Genomic DNA, 21,235 nt, shown 5'->3' with positions numbered 1-21,235 from the left:
CTTTTTGAGACCGAGGGTGTTTTTGCAGGAGTTCATGATGGCAGTGGAAAGTGTGCCCCAATGTGTTTCAGTATCCTCTGGGTACTGTTTGGGCAAGGCTGCGCTAAGAGCATCCTGCAGCTGTTGCTGGTAGGTGGTGTCACACAACAGCTCGATGTTAAGCTTTGGCCGGCTCTGTCTTTTCTGCATCCTCCTTTTCCGCATTAAGCGGATGGACATGATGGAGCGAATGAGGCGGTGGTCAGTCCAGCAGTCGTCTGCGCTGGTCATTGCTCTGGTGTTAAGGACATCACGGTGGTCTTTGGAGCGGACAATGACGTAATCAATGAGATGCCATAGTTTGGAGCGAGGATGCATCCATGATGTTTTGAACTTGGTTTTCTGACGGAAAAGTGTGTTGGTAATGATCAGGTTGTGCTCTGAGCACTTGGTTAGCAGTAGTATTCCATTGGAGTTTGTGTTTCCGACCCCTTCTCTCCCCAGCGTGCCCCTCCATAGGTGGTGGTTTCGTCCCACTCTGGCATTGAAATCTCCAAGTAGGATTAACTTGTCCTCCTTAGGGACTTCGGATAGAATTTTGTCCAGGTCAGCATAGAAGGCCTCCTTTACTTCATCCTGTGCATCAAGCGTTGGGGCGTAGGCACTAATAACAGTGGCCATCTGACTGCTGGCAAGCATCAGACGTATGGTCATTAGGCGCTCGTTGATGCCCACAGGGAGTTCATGGAGGTGGTTAATGAGGCAGTTCTTAATAGCAAAACCCACACCATGGATTCGTGGCTCATCTGCAGGCTTTCCTTTCCAAAAGAAAGTATATCCGCCTTTTTCCTCCTTCAGCTGCCCTTCATCCGCCAGTCGGGTCTCGGAGAGCGCTGCGATGTCGATCTGGAACCTCCTTAGCTCTCTGGAGATGATGGCAGTTCGCCTTTCAGGTCTATCACTGGCTTGGTTGTCCGTGAGGGTCCGCACATTCCAGGCTCCGATACGTAATTGTTTTTTGTTTTTCTGACCGCGTAATGGTGATCCCTCTGGATGCGGTATTCCAGACAGGATTGTGTGAGGCAGGCTATGTTTGGGGTACCTTTTCTAACCCCCTCCCCTACTGGGGTGAGCAGAGTGGACCCTGAATAGGGGCTGCTCAGTCATGGGTGCAGCTGCCGAGAAGCTCTTTCTGCCTCAGTCCAAGAGCTTAGCGACTGAATCAGACACCCACCGCCTGTGTGCCAGGTTGTGACTAGGAACTCCGAGACTTCACTGTCCTGTCCCCGTTACCACTTCCTGAACGCCACAGGACTTTTTCTTTGTCCAGGATGTGAATGGGTAGGTTCCCTTCGGGAGGACGCCTGCGCGTGATGTCTTTTAACGTGGGGAGACTGATGCGCCTGCAGCCACCACACGGTCCTTGGCAGAAAGGGGCCTGAATCCAATGGCATGGAATCCATGACGACTGGAGACCACCCTCTGTTGCAGCCTTCATCCGCCTTCAGTGCCGTTGTGACTTACATCATCCTCCGCCACTTCCGCCGTTGAGGTCTTTGGATCGCACTTCGTCTGGAACCTCCCCCTCGACCTTACCGCCATGGGTGACCCTACCGGGAGCTAAAGCTCCCGACGGCATCGCTCTTAGGTTCATTGGAACACACAAGGCTCTCCACCACGGCAAGGTGGCGATCCGTGGAGAACAACACACACACACACACACACACACACACACACACACACACACACACACACACACACACTCATGCACACTCTTGCACACACGCGATAGAGAGATGAGTGAACATACAAGTCCAGTAAGCACACACCCCTGCACATACAGTAGAACGTACTGCACAGACACACACACACACACACACACACACACACACACACACACACACACACACACACCCACATCAACATGCAGTAAGTATATCAGACACACCATGCTGATGGAGAAGCAAAATTGCACACATGGGCAAGCACACACATGTGTACCTTGTGTTTTAATTGATTGATTGACCTCTTGATTGACTAAAACACGTAACACAAACATGTACCTGTTAATTAAAGACGCACCCAGCCAAGTAACAACGACAACATTAAATGCTCAAAAGTCAAAATACAATTTCATGTCGTTGTGACGTCTGTTTGTTGGCATTTTTGGTCACAGCCAACTTAAATGAATGTGAACATTCTTGTGACTGCCGGTTGGCAAGGCAGGCTAACAGTGCCTTGTCTCTGGTGAATACAACAGACCCTCAAGACACACACAAACACAAAGTTACACACAGAGCAACACAGAAATACGCTTGTTGGCATGTGCTGTGTGATGGATCAACAAATACCCCCAGTGAGTGCACACGCACGCACGCACAAATGAACACACACATACGCACACACACACACACGCACAAATGAACGGACACACGCACACACTGTTCAGTATGCACATTGTGTGTTAACGGAGGACACAGACAACACAGGTTGGTATCCTGTGGTTCCCACCGGGCGCTGCCACAGCCAAGCTAACAGCATCTGTTGGCTGCATTCATCTGGCGTCTGCCCCTGAGAGATAGAGAGAGAGAGAGAGAGAGAGAGAGAGACGATATACTGTACAGAATAATATTTGATACTCGTAGCTTAACTCTTTCACTGCCACGGATTTAATTAATTAATTAATTCATCCGTCTACCGTCCCCTTGCCAGCAAAAACGGCAGTAGTACAGTAGCTTTGAAAAATCATGGAATATTGTCATTGATATTGATATATATTCATATCACACACAGATTTGGCGGACCCCCTATAGTAGCTCTGATTAATTAAAACAGAACCAATGCAAAGACATTAGGGCGTTCCTTCATAATGGAGAATCCAGTTTTTTAAAGCAATAGGTTTGTTATCAATATAAGTTTTCTGCGCTATTCTAGCCACTACATTGAGTCTAGATGTCCCTAGACATATCGGTAGGCATCGGATCATCCTTCTATGAATAACTAGGTTTCCACAGAATAGTGTTTCTTGAATGCTGATCTCTTGCTGAAGAGGAAGCCACAGCATTGCCTTTTACTTTTACTCTTATGTTCCTGTACACAAGATGTAACAATAAAGAAACCTTGAAACTTGAAGTCTGTCAAAGTAATGTCTATTTGATGTTAATAATGTTCCTCTCCTCTCCTCTCCTCTCCTCTCCTAGCTGCACTGATAAGGGGTAACAGGAAGAACTGTGCCCAGTTTTCTGGCTCGTTGGATTGGCTGATCAGCCGATTGGAGAGTCTGGAGGCCTCTTCTGGTAGGACAACTTACCTTTTGTTTAAGCACTCAACTCATAGCGGTCAGCCATCAATTTATCATTCCTCCCGTTGTGTTTGTACTATAAATATTTGATCAGTCAATCTCTGAAGAGAACTAAATCGGGTGTTACAGTGTGAAGTGGTATAGAATGGTTCTCAATTTGAGGGCTCATTGAGGGGGGGGGGAGGTTCCAGGGGGTCCCCTGCTAAATGATTGATAGTTAGGAACCAATTGGACTCTTATGGGTATGTGACTTCGAGATCAAACAAATGGACCCGTACGTGTGTACACTCTCTGGGTTAAATGAGCCCTGAGGATTGTATATAGTGTAGATTGGGGTTCCAGAGACATTAAAATGTTGGTCCATGGTGACTAATGCATATCAAACCTTCCTTGGACTCCTGCATGGTAAACTGTCGAGGAAATTCACTACATTCATTGGCTGACTCTGACCACGGTTCCCTGCCTACCTTTTATGTCGGCACTGAACAGTTTGTCTTGGCAGCTGAAACTGTGGGACGGTAGTACCACCCATCAGCAGCCAACCACAAACGGCAATGTTGTTTTATGACCTCGTCCGTCACTACATCACCATTGGTCATCGCGTCCATCAATCAAGTGGTATACAATGACACATGGGGTCCTGTACTGTATGACGCCTACATGTATCCAGAGCGCTGGCGTTCTGCAGCAGCGGCTGCTGGTTATTATCGGTGATGGATACTCACACTGGGCTGCAGTGGGGCTCCTTATCATATCAGTGCCACTGTGCTCCTCAATCTCACTGGGAGATGGGAACATTTCAGCACATGGCGCAGTGGGACAGCTGCAGACAGGCCAGGAGAGTGTGTGCGTGTGTGTGTGTTTGAGAAAAGGAAGATGTATTTTAGTTTAGTGCTGATTTGTTTGTTAACATTAGCTGTGTACTCTAATCTCCATGTGCGTCATTGGCTTAAGTGCACTTTACTTTTTTAGAGAGATCACCCCCTTTCTCTCGCTCACACACACACACACACACACACACACACACACACACACCTTATCACGGCTGTTTTTCTTTTGCCCACATTTGGCCGTAGTCTCTCACTTTCTCTTATATACGGTACATTGTGTATAAATAGTTAATCATCAAGATGTCGAAAGGTGGTGCTTGAAGAGAGAGGCACACGTACGCACGCACGCACACACAGCGAGCGACAGAGAGGTGGTGATAGATGGTGTTGTAGACACCTCTTTTGTTGAGTCATGCACTTTCCAAAGACTACTGTATATATATATACAGTGCGTATATGTGTGTGTCTGTGTATATACAGTATATGTCTATGTGTCTATGTATGTATTACTGTATGTATACGGTGTATAATATAAATAGAAGCGGGCACTTGCTCTTCGTGGCTCACTCACTTGTTTTCTAGTGATGTAAAAAGTCAACCGCTTCATACTGTAGCATTCTGATGGGCCGCTCTCTGGTGGATGTCAGGGTCTTTCTCTCACATTAAATAATGATGACTAATGACTAATGGTGGCTTTTAAACTGTCATCTCAGGTATACTAGAGGTACTTCACTGTGTGTTGGTGGAGAGTCCTGAGGCTCTGAACATCATCAAAGAGGGACACATTAAATCCATTATCTCTCTGCTGGACAAGCATGGACGCAACCACAAGGTAAGAAGCAATTCATTATTCTTTATTTCATTCTCTCCTGTCTGTCTGTCTGTTTGTTTGTTCCTTCTTTCCTAACCTCCACCTTCATGAAAGGTACAGACAGCAAATATCCAATGAGGTGCGCCAATTATTTCATTCTTCAACCACTGGAAAAGGAAAAATAGCAGTTTGCTCCAAATAATTGCAGCAAGCAGCAGAAATATGAAGACATTATTGTTCCCTATCACAAGCGACAACTGTGTATCTGTTAACATTTAAAAAAACAAGGAACAGCTCTAGGCTCTATGCACAGCTGCCATATTGGAAAGAAATTGGGCCCCTTACTTCCTTCACAGGTGTTACCAATGATACTAATGAAGGCTCTGTTCCATAGTGTAACATAGTGGTTTTACCACGGTTTTCCGTTTACTACTCACTATGGGATATCAGCGCCCCCAGGCGATGTACAGAGCAACACACACGCTCCCGATGCCAATTCACTGATTGGCTTAGGGTATGTCACGAGTCCGGAAGACCCGGGAGTACAAAAGCTCCACGTGACATAGGCTCTTCCTCTTTTCACCACTCTGCATGCGAATGCGCAGACAGCTATCACACACAACAGTTAAGTATAAAGATTTTTTCAACGTAACCCAAAGCGGGAATAAGGAGTATTCCCCACGGGAAAAATCTTGCTACTTATAAGTCATCTCCCGAGACTTATATAAAAATGTTCCTGAATTATCTTCTAAGTGTTTTCATTCATTCTTGGTCTGTTTTGAAAAAACGCCGGTTAGCGGCTATGTAAGCTAACCGAGTTGCTAGGCTAACGCTAGGAGCTAGGCTACTAGCTAGGCCTTTAGCCTGTTGTTTTCCCAGACCGAGGGCCAAGATGGAACCACCGAGGAGTGGCGGGTTCGCGGAAAGCGACCTCCTCGTCGCCGCAGACGACCCCCACCGCGTCTGCATCCACTGCTGGGGGGTCGATCACGCGTTCTGCGCCGGGACCCACCCGGGCGAGCCAGATGCGTGCCCGAACTGCGCGATGTTCACCGTTCCTCAACTCAACGCTCGGCTTGTCAGGGCTAGGACCCTGGTCGGCTGGACTAGACGAGACAACGGTGAGGCCTCAACCGAGGAAGAGATCCTCGATCCTGTGGCGGCTGGTTTTCAACGAATGGCTAGCCTCACTAAGCAACAGGTTGTTAGCAGCGCTGTTCTAGCTTAGCTTGCTCGCTAGGACAACACCAGCTCGTTAGCCTCCTCTGGCCGGCGTCTGTACCACGAAGGACGAGACTATACGCCGACATCCAGCGTGAGAGCTCCTGGATGAAGAGCAACCGCGGAAAGATTCATCGGGTGCTTTGAGACACATAAAACGTTTTCATAAGAGTATGTTGAACTGTTTATGCTGTTTCCACTGTCTCTGTGCTTTATTTTGTTTAATTAAAAATTCCCAAAATACACAAGCACAATATCCAGCCCCGGTCAGGAGGTCACGACGCTAGGGGTCCCAGGGGGTCCCCGGGCGTTGATGGCCTCCTCTAATAAGCCCATTGTGCCCATTGTGCCTGTCAGGCCTGACTTGACAGCATGATGGACACTAATGGGATACTTCTCTGCCTGTTTTCAACAACTGTCGGGGGGCATCGACTCATTGGGATCACTAGGTGGTCCCCGTGTTGATAACCCCCCCTTATAAGCCCAAAGCGCTTGGACTGTCCCTTGGCGACTTTCCAAACGCTGCTGGGATACATTGTAGACATGCTTGAATAAAATGCAGGTAATGTTATGTAAACCTTACTAGCTGGTCAGCTGAAAGCTAAGTGCTACCTGTAGCTAGAATAAGCTAAGCTAGGCTAAGCTAAAGGCTAAACTAGGCTAAGCTAAAGCTAAACTAGGTAGCCCGGCCACGCCGGTTTGTACCCTCTGTCCACTAGGGGGCGCCAGAGCGTCACTGTGGGACGGAGGGTTCACAAATGGCCGCCGGGTCAAGGGTCGGACCCAGTGACCCGCTGTGTTTACAATCTGTCGGGGGGCATCGACTCATTGGGATCACTAGGTGGTCCCCGTGTTGATAACCCCCCCTTATAAGCCCAAAGCGCTTGGACTGTCCCTTGGCGACTTTCCAAACGCTGCTGGGATACATTGTAGACATGCTTGAATAAAATGCAGGTAATGTAATGTAAACCTTACTAGCTGGTCAGCTGAAAGCTAAGTGCTACCTGTAGCTAGAATAAGCTAAGCTAGGCTAAGCTAAAGGCTAAACTAGGTAGCCCGGCCACGCCGGTTTGTACCCTCTGTCCACTAGGGGGCACCAGAGCGTCACTGTGGGACGGAGGGTTCACAAATGGCCGCCGGGTCAAGGGTCGGACCCAGTGACCCGCTGTGTTTACAATCGGTTGAGTACCGTGTCACGCCAGCCTCTGGGGGGCGACAGAGCGCTTCCTTCAGGGAAGGCGGCTCCGTCGCCTCCTCCAGCCAGGCCAAGGGGCCTAGATAAGATGGCGACGGACTTTGTAAACACCAAGGGAGCAGCGTGGGATGCTTCCGTACTCAGTCACGTGACCCCCACGCGCTTACCGTCAGGACCAGCGCTACTTCCCTTCACTGTCCCTAACGGTGGATTAGGTGTCGACGTCACCTGTTTCCATGGAAACGGATGTCAACGTCTCCTCATTCCTGGTGAGTTAGCCGTCACCAGCTATGGTACCTGCTAGGTTAGCATAGCCTCCAGTCTGGCTGCTGTTGTTTCACGTAGCGGCTAACTAGCCTCACTAACATCGACACAGTTAAAGAGCAGTGTTGTTTTGGTGCAGCGCTTAGCCAGCCCCCCCCTAAAAACAACGCTGCGGTGGCCATAGCTCTTGGTTAGCCAAACAGCTTCAGGTAGCAGCTAAAGGCTTAAAGCGACCTGTAGCTAGGCTAGACTAGGCTAGGCTGAGCTTACAAGCTAAGCTAGTTAGCCCTTTGTCTGCACTACCACGATGGAGGCTCCGGTTCATCGGGTGCTTTGAGACACACATAAATTGTTTTCCATAAGAGTATGTTAAAACTGTTTATGCTGTTTATACTGTCTCTGTGCTTTATTTTGTTCCATTAACAATGTCCTAAAATACACAAGCACATTATCCTGTCCCGGTCAGGAGGTCACGACGCTAGGGGTCCCAGGGGGTCCCCGGGTCGATGACCTCCTATGAGCCCATTGGGCTTTGAGACACACATAAAGGGTTTTTCATAAGAGTATGTTAAAACTGTTTATGTTGCTTTCACTGTCTATGTGCTTTATTTTGGTCCATTAAAAATGTCCTAAAATACACAAGCACATTGTCCGGCCCCGGCCAGGAGGTCACGACGCTAGGGGTCCCAGGGGGTCCCCGGGTCGATGACCTCCTATGAGCACATTGTGCTTTGAGACACACATAAAGGGTTTTTCATAAGAGTATGTTGAAACTGTTTATGTTGTTTATACTGTCTCTGGGCTTTATTTTGTTCCATTAACAATGTCCTAAAATACGCAAGCACATTATCCAGTCCCGGTCAGGAGGTCACGACGCTAGGGGTCCCAGGGGGTCCCCGGGTCGATGACATGAGCCGTTGTGCCTGTCAGGCCTGTTTCACAGCATGGTAGACACTAGCGGACGCCACAGTACGAGTCCACTGGACCGCGTGGCGACGTCATCGGTCCCAGTGGAAACGGGCACGTTGTCCACGGGACTGATAACAGCGGCGCCCCCTCCCGACTCGCTCGCTCGGTGAGCAGCTTTTGGGAGGGTTGCAATCCGAATCTGTTTACTTTCCCAGTACATCAGCGTTGCACTGTGTTTTTTACTGGTTAAGCTCAGTACAGCAGTAACACACTGTGGTTGTACTGATCAGCTCCCCTGAACAACAACAACAACACATTGTGGTTGCACTGGTGTGTTTTTCCATATGCCTTGTGTTACTTCCTATGTCTGACGAGTGTTTCTCTCTCATGCGGAAGATAGAAGCAGCCTTGACTCTGAGAGAGGAGGCCTCTCTCCTGAGCAAGGGCGTCATCAGAGAAATATCTACGAATCAGAACCAACTGGGGTTTTCTGTTCAAAACTTTTTTCTGATGAGAAGAAAAAGGGGGGGGGGGCGTACGGCCCTCTCTGAATCTGAAGGGCCTCAACAAGTGCCTAATGGGTTCCTTTTCAATGTTGACGACCGTGAAGCCGTTGCGAACGGTACGTCAGGGGCACTGGTGGACGGGCATCGACCTCTAGGTTGCTTGCCTCCACGTTCCAATCTGGCCTCCACACAGAAATTTCCTGCACTTCGGCTACAAAGGGGAAGTGTACGTGTACATGGTTCTCCCTTTTGGTATGTCGTTGAGCCCGCGGGTGTTCGTAAAGTGTACCAATGCGGCCATTGCTCCACTACGGAGACAGGGAATCCGTCTGTCGACCTACATCGACGTCTGGTTAATAGCCGCGGGCTCGGAGGGGGAGGTGGCGCGGCACACGACCGTGGCCATCTCCCACCTGACGTCACTGGGTTTCACAATCAACGCCCAGATGAGCGTTCTGATTCCGTCCCAGCGGGCCACCTTCTTGGGGATCTCGCTGGACTCGAACACGCTCAGGGCACGCCTATCCAAGGAGAGGATAGACAGCGTTTTGGCTTTGTGAGGTCTTTCCGCCAGGGGCGTCAAGTTACTTACAAACGATGCATTTAAGCGGTGGGTCTTCTGGCTTCGGCCACTCACTTAATCCGCTAAGGCAGGCTCTACATGGGACCTGCTCAGAGGTGGCTGAGGGCTCTTCGGATCCCGCCCACCTCAGGTCGTCGCTCAGTGACGGTGTCTCCATGGTGCATGGAGGCACTCAGACCATGGTCACGAGCAACCTTTCTGTCCCAGGGGGTCAGTATAGGAGCTGTGATTTCGTGTTGGACGGTCTAGCACGCAGATGACGCTATGGTGCGACTCACGACTCGCATCCATACAGGCGTCTCATGTGCCGGGCCTCCAGAACCGCGGAGCGGACCTGCTGTCCAGAGGCGGTCTCCGTTACGGAGAGTGGTTTTCGATCCGAAAGTGGCGGACCAAATCTGGTGTAGGTTCGGCCGCCCCCAGATCGATTTGTTTGCTTCCGAAGAGAACGCGAAGTGTTCTCGTTTTTTCTCAGGGAAGGCAGGGGACCGCTCCATGGGCATGGACGCCTTGGCACACAGTTGGCCGAGCGAACTGCTTTATGCCTTCCCGCCAATGGAGTTGATCCTTCCTACGTTGGAGAGGATCAGACTCCTGGGTTTGTCGGTGTTGCTGGTGGTCCCAGCGTGGGGCACGTGGAGTTCGGAGATAACTCCGCTCCTTCAGACGTGCCTCTGGCCCTCCCTGTCCTCGTGGACCTGCTGCGGCAGGGAGGGGACGAGGTGTCCCACGGACGCCCTCAGGACCTAGACCTGTGGGTTGGCCCGTGAAGAGGGCAAGTTTGAGCTCGTGTGGCCCCCCCGCTGACGTGGTGGCTACCATTCAGGGCGCGAGGGCCGTGTCCACGAGGAATGCTTATGATGTTAGATGGAATATGTTCGCATCTTGGTGTCTGGAGCAGTCACCGGTGGTGATGGCTTTCCAGGCCTCGGTGTGTAGCATTCTCACTTTCTACAAAAAAGGTTAGCCCGGGATTTATCCTTCTCAGCAGTAAAGGTGTATTTAGCGGCCATTTCGGCTTGCCACGAGGCGTTCGATGGCAAGACGGTGGGCCAGCATCCCTTAGTGCGCCGGTTGCGGCGCCAGGAGAGCTAGACCGGTTAACAGGCCACTGTTCCCAGTCTGGGATCTGACGGTGGTGCTGGATGCACTGTGCCGTCCCCCGTTCGAGCCTTTTGAGTCTGCTGATTTGAGGATCGTCAGTCTCAAAACGGTCCTCTTGGTGGCCCTGTCTACGGCTAAACGGGTCAGCGACATGCACGCACTCTCGGTGAGTCCGGAGTGCATGAAGTTCCTGAACAACGACAGAAGGGTTTTGCTTAAACCCAACCTGACGTTCGTTACAAAGACCGGGGTGGTGGCCCCAGACCCGGTTGAGTTGGTGGCTTTTCATCCGCCTCCCTTCGTTTCGGCGGAGGATAAGCGGTTGCATTGTCTCTGTCCAGTGAGAGCCCTGAAGCTCTATTGTCAGAGGACAGCGGCCAATCGTTCATCGACGCAACTCTTTGTCTCTTTTGGCGTGTGGGTTCAGAGGAAGGCGGTCACTAAGACGACGCTTTCTAGATGGATCCGAGATGCCATTAAGCTAGCTTATGTCAGCAGTGGGGCCCCAGTCCCGGGGGGTCTGAGGGCCCACTCTACTAGAGGCATGGCTACGTCCTGGGCTCTCTACAAGGGAGCTTCGATCCAGGAGATCTGTGCAGCGGCAAATTGGTCGTCTCCTTCGACTTTTGCGGCCTTTTACAGCCTGGACGTGGCGGCGGCGTCCTTGGCGCGCGCGGTCCTAGGCGTAGCAGATGCCTCCAGGCCAGTGAAGGGAAGGGAGTAGGCTTGGGGCTTTTCTCCCTATCTCTCGACTTCCTCTGGGGTTTCCATGAGACCAGCTGGGCTGGCTCCCAGGAGATGGGGCCCTGTTCCTCATATTGAGTTATGAGGCAGGCCTGTGTCTGCCTGTTAGTAAATAGGCGGACTCTGGAGCCTGTCAGGGCCTAGTCTTTATTATCTATCCCGCGCCCCAGCCCGGTGGGTTGGGGGCGCCCGTGGGGCCGTAGGTCACGTCCGTGTGAGCGGGACCTAGGGGCTGAGGGGCGTGCGGGCCTGTCAGGGTTGTGTGGCTCATTACCTCAAGGGGGGTTTATGAATCCCATAGTGAGTAGTAAACGGAAAACCGTGGTAAAACTAGAGGTTACGAATGTAACCCCGGTTTTAGTAGGTTTGGAGTTTACTACTCACCAGACACCCCTTTCTGTGCGCATTTGGCATGCAGAGAGGTGAATGTTAAGAGGAAGAGCCTATGTCACGTGGAGCTTTTGTACTCCCGGGTCTTCCGGACTCGTGACATACCCTAAGCCAATCAGTGAATTGGCATCGGGAGCGTGTGTGTTGCTCTGTACATCGCCTGGGGGCGCTGATATCCCATAGTGAGTAGTAAACTCCAAACCTACTAAAACCGGGGTTACATTCGTAACCTCTAGTTCTCAAACTTTTTAATTTCAAGGACCCCCATAACTCCAACCAAATGGACCGCTAACTCAAAGTTACACACCCGTTAGGGACCATTTGGAACCCCCTAAAGGAACCATGACCCCACTTTGAGACCCACTGGTGTAGCAGAGTCTTTCCAGTGAGCCAACATGCTCAATAGAGGCTATATGCACATGACAACATCGTACCTGGAAGTTATGCAGGAACGCCTACTGAGTGGCAAAAAAATACTTTCTGGCCTTGACAGCCCATACATCCAAACAGAAAAGTCCTATCTGATTAAACAACGTTAAACTCACCAACATGGCAGCTGTACGGAAAGCTTGAATTATCCTCTTTCTATTTGCAAAGTTTGTGTTTCATAAAAATCCACCTTAGACATGTTATGGGTTTCTGTCAATACATTCCGTGCAGGTGATTATTGTGTCAGAGTTTGGAAGCGCTTGTTTTCAATAATACAACGTCCTGCTGCCTCCTGCATTATGTGACATCTAGAAACAGATGGTACGCAGGACCGTTGAGTGATTTCCAACGAGCCCATCCAAACTCCAATGCTCCATGATGCTCAATGTTTTGCTCATTCTAGATGAGGGGGGGGGCGTGTCCCGGTGGAAAAGTGACGCATGTGCATAGTCTCTATATCAGCACTCTGTTTGACCAGAATGTACACAACATTAATTAGAATCATTGGTAACACCTGTGAAGGAAGTAAGGACCCTTTCCCAGAGCCTTCTATTGGAGAGTTACGTCAACTAGGGGGCAGAAACAGCGCCGGTCACGTGGTTCATGTAAACTCTAAATAGTGACAAACGCTCATAGACTCCAGTGCATTCCGTAAACTTCCGGTTCAGGGCTTTGTCACTATTCGCCAATAGAAGGCTCTGTAGAAGACTGACCTGATGAAGTGAACGGAGGTGAAGCAACTCTCCTTATATGGCTTTGCCCCTTCCTTACTTCACAGGTGTTACTTCTTTCCACTATGGCTGCTGTGCATAGAGCCTATAATGACTGATGACTCACTTTAAAGAAACCTGGCGGCCTTTCCCTGTTCCCTGACTTTTATGCTCAACTATTCTGCTTTCTGCTCAAAATCTGCAGGGTCTCTCTGGACCAATCAATGTGTAACAAGCCCAGACACTGTCAAGTATTGCTCATAACATAACAGGATTTAGACTGGAGGGAGAGCAGCAATCAAACAAATGTTTCTCCATATGTGACAAATTAGCATCTTTCCCATTGATGCTCTGAAACATAGCAGACTGCATCCAACTCTTAACACTGATGTGTTAATACTATAGATTGGAGTGCTTGGAACACGGCCCCCCTCACGCATTAGAAGGACAACATCAGTCACCAGAACCAAGCATGTGTGTGTTTTTTTTCTCCAGTGAATCTAACATGGTTAAAATGGAGTTTAAAGTTACAATGGGTTTATATAGGAAGGGGTGTGTCTGATCAAAATGAATATCAAATATCTAAATATTGAATCAAGCAACTTAAAAACTGTCTGGGGGATGCACACAAAAGAGTAGATGTTAAAATGACCCAGGAAGTGTTTTAAAGTGAAATACCCATTTTAGAATGTGTGGTGCATCTGGAGTTGACTTCTCTTAGAAAATTATGAGCAAATAAGATGAATATAACCGAATGTTGCTGCATGAAGCCCATTATTTCACAAAAATGACATAGTTGTTGACCGATTTGAAAAACAGTCAGGGACTGTGGTCCATGCAGTAATCGCCCCAGGTGTGAATGCCTTGAACAGAATAAGAATAAAGCTAACAAAACAGTTGCCTACAAAAGTTGTGAAAAGCTTCCATGTGCTAGCCTGGTAAACCCTCCCTCCGGAAATCTCATTTCCATTTGATTTCAGGAAGGAGTCTGGCATGATCGCCCATTCTGCAATATTGGCTGTGGGCTGGAGTTGGGCGGGAGTAATACCGTTGACTGACAACCCCTTCAGCCAATGATCGTTTTTCCCCTTCAGCCAATTGCAGTGGATTTTTACCACCTCCGTCACTAATATGACGCAGCGGGACTTTTGAGACGGCCCTGCCCAAAATAGGTTGCCTTATGCGGATACATGCGTGTCACAGCCCGCCCCTCCCGGTTCTCTGAATTTATATTTTTAAATAGGCTCTGTCATGATTAATTGACCACATATATGAAGTTAAACAACTAAATTCTATCCAAACGATATCTTAATAGTAAATTCCGTGCCTCAAAAAACAAGTTTGAGACCGTTTTAAGAACGAAACTAAGAAGTGATGGCACTCGGACAGCAACAATGGCTGCCGTTCGTCTTTTTTCGGTGGCACTCAGGTTGCACTCGGCTTCATTCGGGCTCACTCGAACTCGCCACCTGATTGGCCAACGTAAGCTGTCAATCACAGAACGATGAGCGACGACGCTGATAGGCGCGGTTAGGTCCTGATTTCGCTGGAAGAATGGGCGTTCATGCCAGACTCCTTCCTGAAATCAAATGGAAATGAGATTTCCGGAGGGAGGGTTTACCAGGCTATCCATGTGCAGGGCTGAGCATGGATCAATATCAAAATAAATAAATATGATTATTTATTTATTTCACTGCAGCTTAACCCTTAAATTCAATTAATTCTTTCAATGGACAAAAAACTTTTATTTTGATGGCCTTCCTGCCCTGGCATTTGGCCTTTGTGCCCTCGAAAAATGGACAACACCCAAGGCCAAGTGGCTGTGCCCCTAAAATGACGAAATTAGCACAACATTATCAATGTAGCTGCATTATTAAAATGCTACACAGGGTCCATTTGATTCCATTTGTACAGAGCAGGGCTGGCAAATGCAGAGATTTGCGTAATTTATGGAAAGGATAATCATAATTTCTATCTACAGTCTATTAATACCAGAAATCTCTGTCTTGTGTAGCCTGTGTCTGTCCTCTGTTTGCCCATATATGGAGATGACTGACGTCATAGATGGACGTGATATATGACTGACGACATTATACTGGACACCAAGTACTCTGAAAACGGATACTGCACTCGACACAAACCTCAGTGAGGATGTTGCACGCCTGTGTGACGTCAGTGTGGCGTGGTCTGTTAAGGGGTCTGTACAAATAAAACTGACTTGACTTTCACGCTGTTCTCAGTGTGTAGACAATGGCATCGGCTATGATTCTCCTGGCCGAGGAGCAGCTATGTTGTTCTATCTGCCTGGACGTGTTCACCGATCCAATCACCACTCCATGTGGACACAACTACTGCAGAACCTGTATCTCCCATTACTGGGATACTAAGGTGTGGCAATGTCCACTCTGTGCAAAACGATTCTATAACAGACCAGAAGTCTTTGTCAATACTTTGGTTTCTGAGATGGCCGATCAGTTCAGGAAGACACAGAAGAAGCCGCGTGCCGAACCAGTTGAAGTGGACTGTGACGTTTGTAGTGAGACCAAGATCAAGGCCCTGAAGTCCTGCCTTTTGTGTCTGACCTCCAACTGTGGTCATCAGGTCAAATACCAAATGTACACAAATGAATTGTAAACTTTACAGTGTAAAGAACCTGGACGAAGAAACATGACAAACCTCTGGAGCTGTTCTGTAAGTTGTAACTTGTTACGGTCAGTGCTGCACTAACCCAGAAACGTTGAACCACCGCTGCACCTCAGTTGGCTGTCCGACTACTGAACACCTTCCAGCTGCCTCCTCGACAGTGTTGCCAGATTCTGTGAGAGAAACAAGCAACCAGGTCTAGAAAAACAAGCCCAAAAGAAGCAGCTATTTGAAAACAGCCGATCTTCAAGCTCACAACGTGTCGCATATTTAAAAAGAAGCTCAAAGTCGCTTATAATAAGTGGACATGGCAACACTGCTCCTCGACCCACCACACCTCCTGGCATATGGTTCTGGTGGGAACAGAGACGGGCCAGCTGGTTATTGTTCCGCAGCGTATCAGGCTCAGGCCCAGATGAAAACCCCACTGAAAGGCCGATTGCAAGACAATGGTGACTGTCAGGAGGGGGACGGGCCCTGAGACCTGCAACCCCAACAGCCAAGGGCCACCGTCCCGAGTCAGTGGGCCCATTCTGGTGCCTGGAATGGCAGGCAAGAGTTACCATTAGTGTGACCGCCCAAGTGGTAAAAAAACAAACAATGCAAAAAAAAAAAAGATCATTGAATCATTCATTGATAACAAAAGTACAAAAAAAAATCCATAAGACTGACTGGGTTTTAGGAGTGGCCAGAGTCTATCAACAAGAAGGGAACAATCACACTGACACCCAACAAAGGACATTAGTACGATGCTAACACTTCTATCCTCCTCCCCATCCTCTGCAAAAAAAAGGGGTGTGTGTTCGAATCCCGTTTCCTGTCTTTATGTTTAAACTAACCAACTAGCTACAATATAATCCATGAATATTGTGCCTCTCCAGAAAAGACAAACATCACATTTATGACATTGATGATGCAACGCAGTGCTACTCGTGGACCTGGGGCTCTGGGTAGGAGATACGTGCTCCGCAGAGCACCCCTTTCTAGTTTGTATTATATTGTGTGTGTGTGTGTGTGTGTGTGACTGTGTGACTGTGTGTGTGCTCTCCAGGTATTAGACGTGCTGTGTTCTCTGTGTGTGTGCCATGGGGTAGCGGTACGCTCAAACCAGCACCTGATCTGTGACAACCTACTGCCTGGCAGGGATCTGTTACTACAGACCCGACTGGTCAACCATGTCAGCAGGTACAGTGCACGCACGCACGCACGCACGCACGCACGCACGCACGCACGCACGCACGCACGCACGCACACACACACACACACACACACACACACACACACACACACACACACACACACACACACACACACACACCAACACACCCTACTGACCCTACACACACTACTGAAGACTTTACTTGTTATGCAATAAATGCTGTCCATTCATCTGCATTGCTTATCTCACCCTCACACTTACAGACAGTGATGTAAAATGAGTGCAACATTAACATACAGGGGTGCAAAAAAAAATGTTATTCTAATAAGATTATAGTTTTACTGAAAAATGTTTCGAAATTCAAATTTTTAAGCGTTGGTTTGTTGATATATAAAAGAAATATATAAAAAACGTTTCTTCATTATTCAATTACTCGAAAAAGTAAGAACATAATCAATAGTTTGCTGCCCTATTAGCAAAAAACGTAATTAATTCACCATAAACACAAGACACAAGTACTGTACGTCCTTCCCATTACTTTTATCCCTCTCTCTCTCTCTCTCTCTCTCTCTCTCTCTCTCTCTCTCTCTCTCTCTCTCTCTCTCTCTCTCTCTCTCTCCCTCTCCCTGTACAGCATGCGTCCCAACATCTTCCTGGGTGTCAGCGATGGCTCCGCCCAGTACAGGAAGTGGTACTATGAGCTCATCGTGGACCAGGCAACGCCGTTCATCACCGCCGAGGCCACCCACCTGAGGGTGGGCTGGGCCAACACGGATGGCTACGCCCCCTACCCTGGAGGCGGCGAGGGCTGGGGCGGCAACGGGGTCGGAGACGACCTGTACTCCTACGGCTTTGACGGACTCCACCTGTGGTCTGGTGAGGAGGGGCAGGGCGGTGGGGTTGCAGCCCGGTAGGGTTGGGATCCAACATTGAGGAACCGTACGAACCGTTTCCGGAACCGGTTCCAGTGGACTTAACGTCTGCTATACAATTACAATACCGGCGGTTCTCAACATTTTTAATTTGAAGGACCACCATAACTACAGGCCTGTAAGGTTAAACAGGTAAATCGTTAAATGGAAACGTTAAGGAATCAGACTGTTGAGAGAGAGTCGCTATAAGGAACCGCGATAGTTAACATCCTAAAGGATCCCAACCCTAGTTGCAGAGTGTGTGTGTGCACACGCGTGTGTTGGTGCGTTTGTGAATGCGTGCGTGCGTGCGTGCGTGCGTGCGTGCGTGCGTGCGTGCGTGCGTGCGTGCGTGCGTGCGTGTGTGTGTGTGTGTGTGTGTGTGTGTGTGAGCAGAGGAAGAATGAGAGAGAGAGAGAGAGAGAGAGAGAGAGAGAGAGAAAGGGAGCTCAGAATTACTGAGTAACACACAAAACCCACAGGACCTACAAGCACACGGACGCTGCTTTTCTGTTAATGTTAATGAATGGCAGCCGTTCTCACTGACCGCGCACGGACGCTCCTCTCGCACACGCGAAGAAGTCCCGTATTGGCCAGGTTTGCACGCCTTAAGTGAACAAGCGCGTGTACGTGGCACTTTTTGGGTAGGTTTGGACTTTGGAGTGAAACATAATATGTTTCACTCCAAAGTCCAAACCTACCCAAAAAGCCAGTAATATTATTACTGGATACATGTGTGAATGAGGTTGTGAGTGAGAGAGAGAGAGAGATGGGGAGCAAGTGACAGCTCCACAGCAGGAGAAAGCATACACTGTACAGTACTGGCGGTGTGTGTGAGACTTATCTGCTGGTGGCCTCTAGCCGTTAGCTCTAAGTTGTGAGGCCAAAAGATATCGCACACAGCAAATGGAGTGAGTCGCATTCAACACAATTCAACTGTCAGATTTATTGACTTTAGAGTGGCAGGCTTTATACTGTAGCATACTGTGTGATAAAGATGGGGGGAGAGAGAGAGAGAGAGGGAGAGAGGGAGGAATGGGCAGGCATTGTACTGTAGCCGTGTATGAGAAAGGAATAGGCAGGTGTACTATATCACAGTTCATATAATCACCACACAGCTGAATATGACACTTATAAAGAAGTCCAGAGCCAACTGTGAGCTCAAGGTCTTACAATAAGACATTAATCGGAGTGTGTGTGCGTGTGCGTGTGCGTGTACAGTGTGCGTGCGTGCTACTGCTTGCGCGTGCGCGCGTGCACGCGTGCTTGCGTGCGTGCGTGCATGCATGTTTTAATAGTTAGAGAGAGGAGGAGAGAGAGAAAGAATGACAGAGACAAACTGACGGTGACATAACTCATGCACCCTACATACTGTCTTACAAAATAAAAGCTACTGTTCGTAGCTCAGCAGTTAGTTTAGTCCGTATATAGGCTTATCTTCTGAAACACAGCATCCCTCGCTAATCCTCTCTATGAGAGCTAAGGTATGAGTGGGCTGACTATATATATATATATATATATATATTTTTTTTTTACACACACACACACACACACACACACACACACACACACACACACACACACACACACACACACACACACACACACACACACACACACACACTTTCTCTTTGTCTCTCTGGTGCTCTGCTGTCAACGGTAATGCACATTTAGCTTCAGGAAAAGCTGCACATGTTCCCCCTGTGATCTATTCTGGCATCCATAGCAAAGTTCTGCTGAAGGACCCCCATACAGACTCCATTAGTATAATGGCTAATTTATACTTTGCCGTGCGATGGTGTGATCCGCCGGAAGTACAGTAGCAGATCTACAAGCTTACAACACGTCGCATCCGCGACACATTGCGAGCTTGCAGATCAGCTATTTTCGGCGCGTGACACCGTCATACGACGGAGCTTAAATTTAGGCATTACTCTCCACAGGAACCCCATGAAATGTTAAACATGTCTGCCTATTAACAAACGCACCCCAGAGGAAGCAGCTGCTCAGGACGCCGTGGCGTCTGATGTTGCCCCCGGCCCCTGGCGTATATGCGTGCGCGCGCGTGTGCGTGTGTGTGTGTGCCTGTATTATTACACTTGTGAGGACCAAATGGACCATTTTCCTGGTCCTCACATGAGAAATGGTTGTTTTATCATTATAAAACGATTTTTAGAGATACAGGTTGTGGTTAGGGTTAGAGTTAGACATTTAGAGGTTAGGTTTAGAGTTGTGGGTTAGAATTATGCCTGATTTATACTTGGGCGCTGGCGGTAGATTGTAGATTGGCATTTTTGGGGCTTTAGCCTTACTGTTAAAAATCACACCCTGTGTGAAGGAAGCGGTGCCTTTGGGGCAGGGCTTAACTCATTTCAGTTCGTCCCTATTGGTGGTCTGAGTCCACTTACCAAATTTTAACTTGGTAGCATGCTGCAAACTGGAATGATGGCTGTTTAAAGCCCAGCCAATGGGCAGACAGAGGGGGCGGGGCTTAAGTAATTACAGTTCGTCCCCATTGGTGGTTTTAGTCCATGTACAAAATTTGTACTCCCTAGCATGCTGCGAACTTGAGTTATGGCTGTTTAAAGGCCAGCCAATGGGAAGACAGAAGGGGGCGGGGCTTCAGCAATTTATGCTCGTCCCTATTGGTGGTCTAAGGCCACATACCAAATTTGGACTTGGTGGCATGCTGCAAACTGGAGTTATAGCTGTTTAAAATCCCGTGCTCATCCCGTGCTTAAACGGCCGGACAGACATAACATACGCTGGGGGTCCCTGGACAGAGGGGGCGGGGCTTCAGCAATTCATGCTCGTCCCTATTGGTGGTCTAAGTCCACATACCATATTTGGACTTGGTGGCATGCTGCAAACTGGAGTTATAGCTGTTTAAAATCCCGTGCTCATCCCGTGCTTAAACGGGCGGACGGACATAACATACGCTGGGGGTCCCTGGACCCCTCTTTGATAACCAGTGGCACGTGTGGCCAATGAGAGGAGAGATGGCATAGGCAATCTCCAAGTTGTATGTGTTTCTTCTTTGCCGTGCTCATCCCGGGCTCATACGGACGGACGGACATACGGACAAAGTCAAGTGTAGAGCGGTTGGCACCGCTAAAAATGGCAAAATAACTGAAACCAAAAAAAGGGTTGATGTCCTCACAAGTATAGTTATAGAAACATAAATAACCTGTGTTCAAATGGACTCAATGTAGTTATTTTAGTCACAAGCTTGTTGTTAATACTTTTCCTCTGTTAAATAATTATAAAATCCACAGACACACTTATCCACTTTCAACGCGATGTCCCTATTTTGGGCATGTCATTCTAGGCGGAAATGTTCAAACATTAAAAAAAAATCACACCCTGTGTGAAGAGAGTGGTGCCTTTGATGAGCCCCCCCGTATTGATGTTGTCACCAATGTTTGTTTATTGGACATACATACACATACATACGGACGGACACATGGACAAAGTCAGATATAGGAGTGGTTGGCACCACGCAAAAATGTAACTTTTAAAAAATGCAAAAAAATAATCTGAAATAGT

General features: G+C 48.6%; 1 protein-coding gene across 1 annotated transcript in view; it reads left to right on the top strand.

The window, feature by feature from the left end:
• ryr2a (ryanodine receptor 2a (cardiac)) overlaps positions 1-21,235 on the top strand; it is a gene marked incomplete at its 5' end in the record, with an annotated part of 278,974 nt that overhangs the window by 118,428 nt on the left and 139,311 nt on the right. The window contains 4 exons of the mRNA XM_084078200.1: positions 3,180-3,275; positions 4,824-4,942; positions 16,671-16,804; positions 17,413-17,654. Of these exons, the coding sequence (XP_083934326.1) occupies positions 3,180-3,275; positions 4,824-4,942; positions 16,671-16,804; positions 17,413-17,654 (591 nt within the window). The remainder of the gene's footprint in view (positions 1-3,179; positions 3,276-4,823; positions 4,943-16,670; positions 16,805-17,412; positions 17,655-21,235) is intronic.

Source organism: Gymnoscopelus microlampas, assembly GCF_963454915.1.
Source record: "Gymnoscopelus microlampas genome assembly, chromosome: 14".
Lineage (NCBI taxonomy): Eukaryota > Metazoa > Chordata > Actinopteri > Myctophiformes > Myctophidae > Gymnoscopelus > Gymnoscopelus microlampas.
The sequence above is the reverse complement of the archived record's forward strand: the minus strand, read 5'-3'. Positions and strand labels throughout refer to the sequence as shown.